Raw genomic sequence first — 15,618 nt, 5'->3', positions numbered from 1 at the left:
AAAAAAAAAAACCAAAAAACCAACTTATTAGAATATCTTACCAGGCTGGATGTTTTCTCTAATGATGGTGACATGGTCATCACGGTCTGGTCGCGTATGTTCATGCCAGAAACCTATCACATGACCCAGCTCATGGACAACTATACCAAATTTATCACAGTTCTTGCCAATAGATATAGCCTGAGGACCATTTCCCCTTCGACCTACATAAGAACAGCACCTGTAATTAAAACACAAACACAGATAAGGCTTTCATGCATATCTCTACAAACCATATAGGAAATTAAGTTAAAACTTGATAAAATGTTATATAAGAAAAAATCAACAGAGCAATGAATGCACTACACAATTTCTGCAGTCTCACAAACTCCAGATCTAGTGCAAGAACAACTTACTCAGAATACCTAATAAAGGACACTTTTTTTCTTTTTTTTTTTTCCCCCCAGGGTATTCTCAAAAGATGCTAGCTATGATCAACAGAATTGTCACTTGTGGCCTTGTATCTCAGAATGACACAGGAACTTCTTTTCACCAAAGAATCAATACAAACGAAGTTTACTGGAAGCACCGTCTCACCCATGCATACCCCTGCTTTCTTGCTAAGTGAAGGCAAGGTTTCTTCTGTGCCATACTTCTGCTGTGTATCTTGACAGCACTCAACAGACTCTTAGTTATTGGTTCTAGTAAGTTTGCTTTATTTTGATCTGAAAAGTGACCCTTCTTAATTAGTTCCATCTATACAGGGTGTAGAAATTATGCAAGTTAAATAGTAGTCCTTTAAAAGATTCACTTAGCATGCAGTTCAAAACACAGAAGGAAAATACCCTGAATGAGATGCAGAACCCTATGACACCACGGTGCAATCCCTCCTCATAGTTAGTTTCTCTGGCTATGGGTAACATACAGTGCGACTTGCAACAACAGTATATTAGGAGGTTGAATGCACTGGATGCACGTGAACCCTTTTCTTCTCCCGCTCCTGTTTTCTTGCAGTAGAAACCTTAGTCCCAGAAAGTCATATTTTCACAAGAAAAGAAACCAACAACCAAACTCAAAAAAACCCTACTTCACAACTGCTCTCATTTTTCATTCCTGTTCCACTTCTATGATTCCAATGTAAACTTAGGGAACAGAGATGCCCTTTTCAGCATTCGTACTGCCAGCATTTATCTGAGATGTCTGCTTTTTGGTTAGAAAACAAGTTGCTTGACTATGCTAGCAAAAGAAGAGAAAGAAGAGTAAAGCAAATCCTACCAAAATGAAAGACAATTTCACCTGTCACCGCTGAAGATCTTAAATTTTCAAGTTAGCATTGTATTTCCTAATAAAAGCCTGTTTTCCCATCTCTGATCTTTAAATTCTGCAGTCTGCCAGGTGAAATGGAATTCTACTGAGCAGATCACCTCCACCCTCTCCCTCCTCCTCTTTTTTTTTTTTTTTTTTTTTAAAAAAAAAAAACATGTTTTCTGATGCAACATTTACATAGCAGAATATATTTGGTCCTTGAGGCGGTCAATGCTAGTGTGTAGAATGATCCTATCCCTTCATATGCCTCTGCAGGCAACAGTGGAAGAGCAGCTATGGGAACAATACCAACAGCAGATTAAATTCTACGGACAACATTTGCTTGGTTTTCCTTTTCAGGTTTTGCAGTGACAAAGAAACTTTTAACTTTAGTTAGTTAGCTAGTCAGTCAGTCTTGGTTAGTCTTCCTCATTGGTTATTTTTAGCATCTAATACAACTAGAACTTTAAAACTTGAATATTAGAGAAGTACAGCCACATCATGTTAGCTCACTATACCTGTTCTTAGTAAGCATATACTGGTTTTGCACTGATGGTTAAAATCAAGGATAGATATATCAAAAAACGATAGTAACATTTTAAAATTATAAAGGCCACACAAGTTACGTTTATAGGAGAAAATATTACTACAACAGCGTAGGAGGGTTGTATCAAGAATTTTGAAACTATCTTGAAAATATTGTTAGGAAAAATTGTTGTTCACATGACAATCGTTCCTTGCTATCTCAACTGCTTCTCCAGTATTCCTACCCTCGGCAGAAGTTAACTCTTTCCTTCCTGCTTTACGTAGTTCCAAGGATAGGTATGAATCACCTTTTTGGGTCAAAGCACTGAATTAGGCTCAGTGCTTCAGCTACAGTTGTGCAATATCATGTTTAATTAATTTTTTAAGGTGCCTTCTCTTGATAGCTCTCTTCAAAGCAGGTAAATAAAACCAATGGCAACTCTCGTACAATTCCATCACTGTCAATGGTGCAGGTTTACGTGCTACTGTTCCACACCACAGTAACAGAAAATAAAGAACACCTGTGTATTTCTCTATTTCCTTCACTCCATATAAACTGTATAAACACAAATTACTATTTACAATACTTAAAAAATATAAATATTATTACAAACACTGATACAAATAATAGTAATAGAAAATCTATCTTAAGATGTACCCTAAAAATACAGCTCAGATGATAAAAAGAAGCAACAAACAGCAGCAATAAGATTAAAATAAAAATTTAGAGCAATTACACCATTTTATCTCATGATTCTACAGTGGATTTCACCTTTGCATCTGACACGCTGACATGGTTTTGCTTGACATATTTTTCAGATTGCATGTTTGCAGAATAAATATCATGGCTACAGGTGAATATGTAAACATAATTAAAGCACTACAGGTATTTTTCAGTATCATTTTAACCTGGGTTTTTATCTTTCACTAGTCACTCAACTATCTGAATACGTTTCTGTTGTGCAATAAGGGAACTACCATAGTTCATATACTCTCTTACTCACACTCACCCTGAGGAAAAAAGCGTTTGGATCCTGAAGAAGGTTTTGTGGTTTTTATTGTTTTGTTGGGGGTTTTTAGGTCTCCTACACAGTGTTATTTACTGTCCCACCCAATTAGAAAGCAAATGCTAGAGTACACACTTCGTACTCTGAGCCAAAGATAGTAGAATTTGCCATAACTCTTCATTCCAAGGAAAATTCATTCATTTAAACACCCATTAAAGACCTTATAACCTGAGTATAGAATTCCCAATTCACTGTCACAGGCAGTTGCATTACAGACATCAAATAAATTTGTCAAACGTAGTTACTAGGTCCCAGACTTCAACATTGTTCCTTACAATCTGAAGTAAGGACTGAGATGTGGCATTTGCCTTGGCAATCTATGGGAAGCCATGGTAGAAAACACAAGAATCAATCAGATGGCGTAATCTGCATTCTGTGAAAACATGTCACCATTTCCATATCAGGTGAACTTAATGAGTCAGGGCTTCCTACCTATGTTAAGGTCATGTACATCATTATGGTAATTATGGTATACTGACTTCAACTTGGGCAAAGAGATAAAATGCACTGACAATGCCTGAAGGTTGTTTTAAAAATAGGAAAGCATAAAACGCATGCAACCTGTAAAACATTCACATTAGACTCCTAAATATGCATAAAATTCCCGTGATTCATGCATAATTTGGGCTGGAAAGGACCTCTGGAGGTCTCTAGTTCAACTTTCTGCTCCAAGCAGGGTCAGGGGTGAAGTCAGACCAGGGTTGCTTGGCTCTTTATCTAGTCGGGTCTTGGAAACCTCCAAAGATGGAGCCAGCACAGCCCTCTGAACAACTTGCTGCAATGCTTGGCTGTCTGCACAGTGATATAAGGAATAAGTTTATTCCTTATATCCAGCCTGATTTTCTCATTCTTCAGCTCATGCCTGTTGCCTTGCATCCTCCCACCAAGCACCATCATGCAAAGCTTGGCTCCCTCTCCTTGTTGCCTTCCCTGTAGGAACTGGGGGCCACTGCTGGGTCCCCCTGAAGCCATCTCTTCCACAACTGAGCAGACCCTGGACCCTCAACATCTCCTCATACAGCAAGTGCTCCAGGTACCGAGCATCCTGGCAGGCCTGTGCTTAAGTCCTTCCACATTATTAATATGTTTCTTGTACTGAAGGCCCACAACTGGAATTAGGTTCTATCTATATTCTAGCAAGTGGTGAGTAGAGAGGGATGACCCTTCCCTTGAGCCACCAGCTGTGTGTCTGCTCACACAGCCCCAGGGGCTGTTGGCTGCTTTTGCTGCCAGGGCCCATGGCCAGCTTCTGCCCAGCCCACTGCCCCATGGCCTCCTCCACAGAGCTTCTCCTCAAGCCGGCACTGCCTGGCCTGTCTTTTGCCCTTGAATGTCACAGGGTTCCTGTTGGTCAGTTCCTCCAGCCTTCCTCAGTCCCTCTTGGTGCCAGCTCTACCACTGAGCTTATCATTTGGTCCCCTCTAACTTGGTGTCATCCGCAAACCTGATGAGACCACGCACCATCATTTCTTTGTGGGTCATTGATAAAGATGTTAAAAAGGACGGGGTCCCAGGATGGATCCCTGAGACACTGCACTTCCAGTCACAGTCTGAGTCCAAGCCATTAACCACAACCCTCCCAGACCAACCACACAACTGATTTTAACTTACCTAGTTTCCCACTCACCTATAATCCTGCAAAGTACACCCTGGAGACACAACACATTTAAATACCTTTGTTTATATCCTGGAATTTAATTTCCAATTCAAAACCTTTGTGATCTGAACACAACACATGACAGCAGTACAAGAGATTTGTGAGAATACCGTTAGGATAACCACGGATAATTACGAAAAGGCAGAACAAATCCTTTAGTATAAAACAGTTTAAACAGTTCTGCTGAGTCTTCACATTTACCACTGTGTGGAAAATCTATAGAGAAAAATTGCAAATGCGGAACTAAAGAACACTAACAATTTATAGTTTAAAGCAAATCAATAGGTTATTAAGACTGTAGGTTGTAGAATATTTAATACAATTTTAATAGTTTCAACATGCTTATGTTATTGACTTCATGTACATTACATGCTTCGACTAGCAAAGCCATATTTGGTGGCTTAAAAATTTCCACAGATTTTCAATATAATTTTTGCACAGTGATACTTTGGAGACAAATAGCGAAAAAGGAAAAAAGTGAAAAAATAATTATGGTATCTATGATGTCTCCAGCTCTGCTTTTACTGATGCTATTCACAACAAGGGCAAAAGTATAAAGCAAGAATTTAACTATGGTCTATCTCTTCCTGTCCTCTTTACTTCATTTGGCCCAAAAGACAGTTTAGGGCTTTTAAGGTTGTGCACTGTATCTTGGAAAAGGTCAAGCAATAGCTGTACAATAACAGAAAAACAAAATGACTAGTAGAACACATTAAGTAATTAAGACAATTTGTTTTTGTAAGAAAATACGGTAAATAAATACCTAATTAACCAATTTACCCAATCCAATTAAGAATATCAAGAAGTTGACTGTTTCTCAAAATCAGAGGTGCTTCAGACTACCACTGAAAGCTTTTAGTGGTATTTCATAAATCAGAAATTACTTGTAGTGATTGCAAAAATAAATTGACTTCTTACTATTATAGTCATAAAAAACAAGAGAAGTTGGGCATTATCAAATCTGTGTAGTGACTGGGTACCTCATCTGACATACCTGAAATATATTTTTTTTTCTTCTGAAAAGAAAACAGCACTATTCCTCTAGGTTGCCTAACACTGAACACCTAAAACCTAACACACTGGGAATTACGTATTCTTAATGTTGGCCTGGTCCTAAAAGCAAGCTGCCAGATGAGTATGGCAATTCCCTTACACTGATTACTTAACAGATTTCAAGTACTTCCCAGAAATTATAAACAAATTTATTGAGTATTTCTAATTTTCTTTGGCGTGTAAAGCATCAACACCAAGTCTTAAAATAACAGCAGCACTGCACACTCATAGACGGTTAGTAGGATTTGCTAGGATGAGCGTCATGTCAAGCACACCAGATTCATCCAATTAAGCTACAAGATTCTGATCACTTCCACAATTGCACTGAATCAAAGGGTACGAAAAAACAAATTAAATAAATAAATAAATCTATGAAATAAATTAATCTGCAATATCACGGTTTGACGCCAGGTGTGTCTGGCAAAAGATCAAGACCTCTCTGTGCTGTATGAGCACTTGTCATGCCCCTTAAATTGAGTCAACTGGCAGCTTTTAAAGCTCCTCATCTCTCTAATCTTTATTGCACTAGACAGCAGCTGGAGACAGTAACTATTTATGAATCTCTAATTCTATTTAATCAGTCTAGCTGATCAATGACGGCGAGCAAAGAAAAACAAATGACAAAGAGAAAGTGAAGTGACTGGAACACCCCACTCATTCTTTTAAGTAACACTATTTCACAGCTACTGTCAAAAATGCTCTTAAAGTCCTATGAAGGAAGAGAGTATCAGGTAGGGTCAATGCAGCACTTTTTTAGAAAGCTACACTCTTCAGAATGTGATGATATAAAAATCCCCACAGATCACAACATCAGCTTGCTGTGGCACAGACTGTATGAAGTGGTGGATGAAAAAATACAGAACTTCTAAAGCATGCTAGGACTGCATAACATTCCCTAAATGTTACACAAAGCAAGAGAAAGAGGTTCACAAAATTCATGAACAAATATCTCACTGAAGAAGCAGAGTTTTTTTCTTGGAGAAAAAGCACCACTATCACAAATATAACTCACTCTGTACAAAAGAGATATCGGCTATGACCTGACCTTGAATTTGCTTATTGTCAGGGATCAATACAGCTGTGGTTCCTAAACGTTCTGATTCACTCCCCAAAGAGGACCTGTTGGGGTGGCAGAAGTGGCTACTGCTTTTTCACCTGCCCAATGGAGAAGACTACCCCAACAGTATAAAGTACAGCCAGCTGAGTCCATTCCTCGGTTAACAGCTACCTATCCCTGTGTATCAACATCAATCACCCCTCATTCAGTTTACGTTAATGCACTGTGGTTTAGACTATGGCAACAGGTCACCTGCACCCTGGTCACATCCATCCCGCGCCGTGCCGCCGCCGGCAGAGCCCTGCTGGGACAGGTAGAGTGCCAGCTGCTGGAGCTAATTGCCACCTGAGAGCACGAGTCAGCCCTAATGCCACAGATTATTTAGCACAACTCTGAATGTCTTCTCATTCCATAAAAGTGATTCAGCACCTTTTATAACATGTAATTCTTCTTAAAGGATACATGCAAAAGCGTACCTCAGGCAATGAATTTACCTGTTTCACCAGCTTTAAGAACTTGCCCATAATGTCTATTTAATGTACTAGCAAGTTCAAAAACTTTAAAACACTCAGAAGCTGTTCAGCTGACAATGCTGGGGGAAGGATTTGATTTTCCTGTATCTCAGACAGCTTTGTCAAACACCCATACAAGAGGATACAGCAGGGATTGTAATAAGCCATCTAAAGTTTGTCATAAAAGTACTTGTCTTCTAGTGAAGAACAAAAATTGCCACAAAGGCAGGTCAAAGGCATGCTGAGATGCCAGAACAATATGACTAATTGCTCTTTTTTTGTCTCACTATATAAAAAGAAGCTTGATCTTGCACTCAGTAATATTTATTAAGAGCATGTGACTAGAGGCCATCCCAGTTTGCTGACCCCTTTTTTTTTGGCTTTGCACACAGAGAAGCACACGGACTGTATCTTCAGGCACTTCCTATGTGATTGCAAGAAACTTAAGGACAGAGAAGCAGTAGTGAACAAAAGAGCTTTTGAACCTGTTTACAGATTAGATTTTTACTTGCCCTAATCAACTAGCTGTAAATATTAGCTGTAATTGATATTAATGCCAATGTACACAGCATTGTTAGAAGAATCATAAACACTAGTATCTGAATATTACATTCTGATTTTCATATCTCCAGCTAATAGTACAAATCACTTAGTAATTACAAAATTTTGAATTACTTAGTGCTTCAGCTATATTAAGAAACAATATTACAATAATTAACTGTTCTCCAAATCAGCTTAGATAAACAAGGTGTGATAACAAATGATTATAGTTTAATACTGCAACAGATGAAAATATTCTGATGCGAAGGAGGAATCCAGCTGTAAAGCTTTTGACATTTTTCCACACAAGCTGCCCATAAGCAAATCAGAGAACCCTGGTATAAAGGGGGGGTATGAAGCTGGTGGGAATATTATATGAAGTGAAGACAGAGAAGATGCTCTTGCAGTCTGAGAAAAGACTGCTAAATACCACAAAGACAAGCCAGCAATTGATAGCAACTCTAACAGATCAGAGAAGAGATCTGAAAAGGGAAATACAAAATTATTTAGTGTCCCGAGGTGTGCAAAACATGGCACAGATGGGAACCAGTGACAGAACATCAGTGCTGTGGGAAGAACTCTGGCTCTTATTCAGTCACATCCCAACCAACCACAAGTCAAACATGCAGCTGTTGAGAAACAGGGAGACATCATGCTTAGGTACCTAAGTGGAAGGAGAGACTACAAGATACACGCATTAGCTCTAGCACTGGTTTAGCAGAAGTAATGATTCAATTGGACAAACACACCCTAGTTTTGGGTCCTCAACTTCAAGAAAGATGTGGACTAGTTGAAGAGAATCTCAAAGAGAATAAGAATGTGATCAAAGGCCTAGAAAACATGACCTACCAGGAAAGATTAAATGAATTAAGACATTTCTAGCCTAAAAGAAAATAGAACTGAGGGTGGAAATAATAACAGTCTCAAAGTACATAATAGACTCGTCAAAAAAGAAAGAGGAAAAATTTATTTTCTATGGCCATGGTGAGCAGGAATAAAAGTTAATTTACTTTAATTGCAGCAAGAAATATCTGGTTTAGCTATGACCAAAACCACTGTCCCCCAATTTCCTACATTTTTTATATTAAGGATAGTGATGCAATACGTTTCCTAGCAGGTTGTGAAGTATTCATCTTTGCAGGTTTTCAGAAACAAGTTAGACAACCGCATATGAGCAATGACTTAGGAACAGCCACTTCTGTCTTAAGAATACATTACATATCTTCCTGCGATCCCTGGCAGTCCTATGGGTCTACAATAATCAAAACTTACCCCTCATTCATTTTTGATACATAAACTCTCAACTTTAAGAAGGTCATGTATTGCTGAAAACCAGCTGCTATATTTCAAATACTTTTTTTTCATCACTGCCCTTCTGGGATGAGCTTCTCACGAACTGCTGCAAGATGTAACGCATTATGCTCCTTCACATTATCCTTAATGTTTACAAAGGCTCAATAACACTTCACTTGCTAGTGTGTTAATGCTGCCATCTGAGACATTTGTAGATATTGATACCTGAATTTCTACATATATGACTGTATCCGCTTTCTGTTTCATTAAATATGTTATGTTTTGACTGTGTGCTCTTTGGAGAGGGGTTTATCATTTAGTTTGTAATTTGAACAGCACTAAGTGCAACAGTCTCCCTCATCTGTGAACATTAGCTGCCGTGGTACTGCAAACAACAATGACACAACGTGCTAACAAACCAACACAGCATGGTGCTGTGGAAAAGAACAGAGATTAATTTCAATGTGACTGTCCATGTAGCAGAAAGTGTTTGCAGATGGTTTGGTGTCACTTTTGTCTGGGCTCTTTCCATGGAAAATCCTGCATCAGCATTGTATGCCAGTGGGTAATGCACAGTGGTGCCTATGCACCCAAAGATACACTCATATATCTGGCTCTTCCTGAAATGGCTTATAGACTCAGTACCCCCAAAACAGTCACTCAACTGCCCCTTCTCTGTAGCCTGTTTTCATCACCGGTGAACTGTTCACAGCCACGCTCTTCCTTCTCCTTATTTTAAACTTGTTACATTATTTGTAATTTGTAAAGCACCCACCAATAAAACAACGTTAACTGTAAAGGATAATGGTGACTTTGAAGGTAGATATTGAGTATATCCCAACCTTCTGGTTCAAACTGGTTAAAATCCAACCTTCACCCTAAACTTGATCTCATGAAGCATGAACCAACCTACGGAACAGCGCTGTTGCTAGGGGAGATTTTCCGTTGTTTGGCTTTGGGCACTTTGAATTTGTATTTACTTTTGAGGAAACCAAGATCTCTGTAGGTATCCCCATTCTTTTCTTTCTAAAGTGTCTGACACCACTTAAATCTTTCACACTCTTCTGTGTAAATTCACAGTGCTTTCTGCCTCTGCAAGTGCAAGGGAACCATCGCAATTATTCTCTGCTTCCCACTCCTCTTCCAGTTGTATGTCAGTATCTCTGAATCCTGTCTTACGGGTCGTATCAATAACTAAAATAACAGCTGTGCTGGGCCAGAACAAAAGTCCATTTCATTTGGCACCGTTTCCAACAGGGTCTACAGCAGACCTACGGGAGCACAAGAACATGACAGGCAAGTTCACAGGCACTCCTATAAAATAAACTCTCTAACTGCAAGGGTCTGAGGCTCAGGGGCTTTCCAAGGCAAAGAGGATGCCTTTCTTAAAACAGTCTATGAGTGGGTTTTATTATGTTTTCCTATGCCTTAAGAAGAATTTCAGGGGTAATTAAAAAAGGTAAGTCCACAGGTAGTTTTGTGGGCTATAATTAAATACATTCAGAATCACTGCTACACCACAAGGAGGTCCCAAGGCTTCTTTTCAAAACCCTATCCCACAAAAATTCAAAAGTAGGCATGCAAAGTGTTCATTGATCAGGAGGCCAGCAAGACAGAGCCGTTCCCTGGGGAGCCTACAACCCAAACAGAAGGTGGCTACCACAAGCACAGTATTTCCAAAGGTAGTAAATGCTCTTCTTGGAAAACAAAGATGGTACACTGAGGAGGTTCAGTGACTACTGTATAAAATTAAGACTTCTGAGTGGAATAAATAACAAACATAGCTGACAGAGGCATTTGTGGGAATAAATATCTGAAGATGGAACACAGTGATTAATAGCAAGCTGCACTAACGGAAAATAAAACCTGTTTTGTTCACTGTTACACACCTGTGACCTGGAAGAAGGAATTTGTAAAATGGCCATGAATTTGGAGGTTAAACAAATCTGGCCAAGGACAGTCTAAGAATAGAAGAGTTAGAATCACAATTAACAACAATTAAGATGGAAAGGGAATATAGGATAGATGTCCACACATAATTCAGCAGCCAACACGTGACACAGAGAAAGCTAATAATAAACAAATGATAAGGCTTAACTAACTTTAGAACAATACATATAAATATTAAAAGCACTGCATAAAGCCAAATATAAAAATCTCAGTCTACCTATCTATAGCAAGATTATCTAGAAATAAGACAAAAGAGGCATAACTTCAAAAAGTTACTATCCATACTGCTTTCAATGAACCTAATGCCAATCAGAACATGTATCTTTTAAATGCAGTAAGTTTCTATTAATTTTCCTGTGAACTACACATTCACTTATAACTGCAAAGCTGACAAACATGGCCAAACATTGAAAGCACCAGTATCTGTTATAACACGTACACACTTACCCACACGGTCTATACGTAAACACAATATAACTTTCTTCATCGCTTCGTTCAATAAATGTAACACACGTGTACTTTTCCCAGTGCCGCATAGCCTGTTTGAACATGGCGCGCTGGGTGCCTGGAACAATAATTGTATGAGGTGAAATAAGAGACTTTTATAACTGCATCTTGTTCCTTAAAATCAGATTTCGATACTAGGAATATAGGCCTGGAAGGAGTCATGAAGTCCTGTGTCCTAGCAGTCCCAGGTACTGCCAGATTCCAGTTAAAGGGATACTCAGACCATCAGCTCGTCATATCTGCCTACAAGAGGACCAATACTGCCTGACACATTCTAGCAAACATAAAACCTACGATAAAAAGCACACCTATGTTACAGCAGATGAAGACAGCAGAAGAAATGCAGTGTGCTTACATGCCTGCGTTAGCATAATACTTGCTAAGCAATTTCCCAGTGGACCACATAATGGGGGGGAGAAGGGGGAAGGGGAATTGAAGAACCCTGGCTCCTAGCTATCTAGCCAGAAGGAAAAAAAAACATAATCCTACAGCCTTCAAATCTGGAGACCAGTTTAACCTAAAGCCATGTAAACAGGCATACCAGTCAAGGCATTTGATTTTAATAATGCTGTCTTGAACAGTCACCAGGCTGCACTTCTTTGCATTAAGACCTTTCAGAAATCAAATGATCCACTAAAAGGGGGAAATTCTTAATTCGGTAGAATATTAAGCATATCTAGATATTTGTTTTAAAAATGAGAAACACATTCAGAAACAATCCAAACTCTAGATGCAGCAGTAGTCAGGCTAGCTCTCACCACAGAACACAAAGCCAGCTAGCAGGCAGTACTTCAGATAGCACAGCAATGTAACTTCATTGCCTGACAAAAGACAAAGCTTATTAACTTAGAGGCAGCATCTAAGAATATAGCTGTATTGCTTCTGAGCTGGAAATCCATAAAGAATGGTACTATTTGGCACGAATTTGCTAGCAGAAATGCATCCACCTTGCAGATGTTTGCAAAGATGTATGTTACAGTATAGGATAATTTCAAAAAAGCAAAACCAACAAAAAAAAACAACACCACAACTTTTTTAAACTTAAAGATAACAAAAACTCAAAGTTCATAAAAATAGCAAGGTCAAATGATGTCAGATCCTAAAAACTAAAGGTTATTTCATCCCATCTTGCCCTTTTCTTTTATCTTTAAGCAATGTTTTCCAAGCTTTAGAATTTATCTTTCATTATGAAGAAGGAAAAATGTTTAACATGATCTGCTTTCATTTAGTTTACTACCATTATTTCAGAAGATAGTAATCCTAAAGCAAAGGTCACATTTGGTATAGTACTATGTAAATACCCGAACTAGAAGTTATACTGTAGCTGTTTGCTTGGAAGGAATGACTCTGGTTTCTCCACATACCTATGCATACAAACATGTGAGCACTTGCATGTTTATTTTGGTTCCCTGTATTAATGTGCACGAGAAGATATTATTACTTATCTTTTCCCATCCATCTTTTCTTTTCTCCCTCTCCTTTTGTTTTAAATTACTTCTTACATCCACATTGATACTGATCCATTCACATTTTTCAAGGACAACCAATGTTTTAAACTTTTTCTAGTTTTCTGCTAAGAATTCTATATATTTTGAAATCAGTCTTTCTTCTTGTCACATACAAAGTCTGTGTGTACACATCTGAAAACCAAACTGAGAAATTACAAAACCCCACATGGGTTTGCGTGGCAAGGGTTTGGTAGCGGAGGGGGGGAGGCTACAGGGGTGGCCTGTGTGAGAAGCTGCCAGAAGTCCCTGTGCCCCATGGAGCCCCTGCCAGCCGGCTCCACGTCAGACCATCAGCAACAGTGGTAGTGCCTCTGGGATAGTGTATGAAAGGGAGTGGGGGGGTGGAAGGAAAAAGAAGAAAATCTGTGCCAGGAAAGAAGAATGAGACTATGTGAGAGCAACAACTCTGGAGAAACCAAGGTTGGTAAGGAAGGAGGGGCAGGGGGTGCTCCAGGCACAGAGGAAGAGATTCCCCTGCAGCCTGTGGTGAAGACCACAGTGAGGCACCTGTCCCTCTGCAGCCCGTGGAGGTTAATGGTGGAGCAGATCCCACCTGCAGCCCATGGAGGAACCCACACCAGAGCAGGTGGGTGCCCAAAGGAGGCTGTGACCCTGTGGGAAGCCTGTGCTGAAGCAGGTTTGCTGGCAGGGGCTGTGGACCCATGGAGAGAAGAGCCCACACTGAAACAGGTTTGGTGGCAGGAACTGTGACCCCACGGGGGATCCACACTGGAGCAGTCCATTCCTGAAGGGACGCACCTGTGGAAGGGACCCACGCAGGAGCAGTGTGTGAAGAGCTGCAGCCTGTGGGAAGGACTCACATTGGAGAAGTTTGTGGGGAGCTGTCTCCTGTGGGAGGGACTCCACAATGGAGCAGGGGAAGAAAGTGAGGAGGAAGGAGCAGCAGAAACCTGTGATGAACTGACCATAAGCCCCATTCCCTGTCCCTCTGTGCTGCTAGGGGGGAGGAGGTAGAGAAATTGGAAATTAAATTAAGCCTGGGAAGAAGGGAGGGGTGGGGGGAAGGTGGTTTTCTGGTTGGAATGGTACTAAATTAAACTAATCTTCCCCAAGTCAAGTCAGTTTTGCCCATGACAGTAAGGGATCTCTCTGCCTTATCTCGAGCCAGAAGCCCCCCGTTGGATCTCCTCCCCGCTGCCCAGCTGGGGCAGTGGCAGAGTGGCTCTGGTGGGCACCTGGCGTCCAGCCTGGGTCAAACCACCACACGCGTGTGAGTGTTGAGAGAAATCAGTTTAGCAGAATACATGTCACACCAGTTAAATTAGTCACATTTTAAAAAATGCAGGATATTTAGCATAAAAACAGATCTCATGACATTCTGTTACTTAAGCTCTTGAAAACAAACACACAAGACATGTTAGGCAAAGCAGAGGAGCCTTCCCTTTAAAGCACAGTTAAGACTTTTTTGTTATGTAGCTTGCCTTTGGGAACAATTTTTTGACATATGCCCAATATTTTCAGAACAGATGTACCTCAGGCCTGATCCAACAGAAACTCTTCTATTGACTTCCATAGTAAGACCTTACTTTAAAAAAGAAAAAAAAAGAAGGGAAGAAAAAAGCAGCAATTTAAAAAAAAAATCATATTCCTTCTCCCCATCCAATGCATAAAGCTTACCAGTGAAATTTCCACCTATTACATATGGAATGACACCCCCTGGCCATATTCTTTCTGTTCGTGATGTAGCAGCTCTGGGAAATCGGTTTTTCTCATTTTTCCCTGAGAATTTTACAGTAGTTCTTCCTTTAGATGTATTATTTTGCTCAAAGCCTGTAATGATAATTAAAAGAAACTGAATTGAGATCACACACACAAAAGAAGAGAAAAAATATTTTCCAGCAAGTCAAAGTCAGATTATTTCTTTACACCTTTTAAAAGTAGAACATTGCTGTTATACAACAGTCTATCGTTACTTAGTTTTCTGAGAAATGCTTGAAACTAAGAGTCTAACTCTTAATTTTTCAAACGTATCTATAGTAACAATTTGCAAACATTTATCAGCTTGAAGGTACATTGCATAATTTCACCTAAATTTTCTCATTTAATAAAAATAATGTTTTAAAAAAATCACACTCCCTGTGTATTTATTATTTTTTTTAATACATTGGGATTTTTCCAGCAAACAAAGAGACTTTGGGCAGACCCAAAGTAATCAAGGCCTTCACTGACCTTTTCATTTTTATTCCAAGATCTGGAAAAAGCAAGTGCATGACCACCCTTAAAGCCCTGCACAGAAAGAAGTCCTTGAAGTATTAAATTGGCTTTTATTATCAGAAATTACAAAGAAAAAAATAGATAAATGGCTTGCAAAGTTGTATACACATGGAAAAAGTCAGAGAGGGTCATTTCTCCCTCCAGTCTTCATCACCTCTAGCTGCTACCAGTAGACACATTCTCAGATGAAAATGTTACCTTTCATTTAGATGGTAACCCTACAACACTTCAGGATGCAAATACACATTTTTCATAAATAAGCTTCTGGAAACGGTATGGTTATTACCATATCATAGTATGAGTATTACTCATGACTGGAGTTTCTTTACGAGACCAAAAAATGTCTGCTGTTTTCAGAGATACTACCACCACTTCCCATTACAGGCAAATCTTTCACAGATCAGCTGAAACTTATTGTGACAGCAGAAGA

At 39.4% G+C, this 15,618-nt stretch overlaps 1 protein-coding gene across 5 annotated transcripts in view; it reads right to left on the bottom strand.

Moving 5' to 3' along the window:
• Nucleotides 1-15,618, bottom strand: part of TLL1 (tolloid like 1) — a gene marked incomplete at its 5' end in the record, with an annotated part of 138,527 nt that overhangs the window by 58,556 nt on the left and 64,353 nt on the right. For 4 of the 5 annotated variants that reach the window (XM_080371012.1, XM_080371008.1, XM_080371010.1 and 1 more), the window contains 3 exons: nucleotides 42-220; nucleotides 11,386-11,503; nucleotides 14,592-14,744. In XM_080371012.1, the coding sequence (XP_080227138.1) occupies nucleotides 42-220; nucleotides 11,386-11,503; nucleotides 14,592-14,744 (450 nt within the window). The other variant, XM_080371011.1, reaches the window with a different exon arrangement.

The sequence above is a fragment of the Falco punctatus genome (genome assembly GCF_963210335.1).
Source record: "Falco punctatus genome assembly, chromosome: 1".
NCBI classification, from domain to species: domain Eukaryota; kingdom Metazoa; phylum Chordata; class Aves; order Falconiformes; family Falconidae; genus Falco; species Falco punctatus.
Note: the sequence above shows the minus strand (reverse complement) of the source record. Positions and strands in the feature narration are given on the sequence as shown.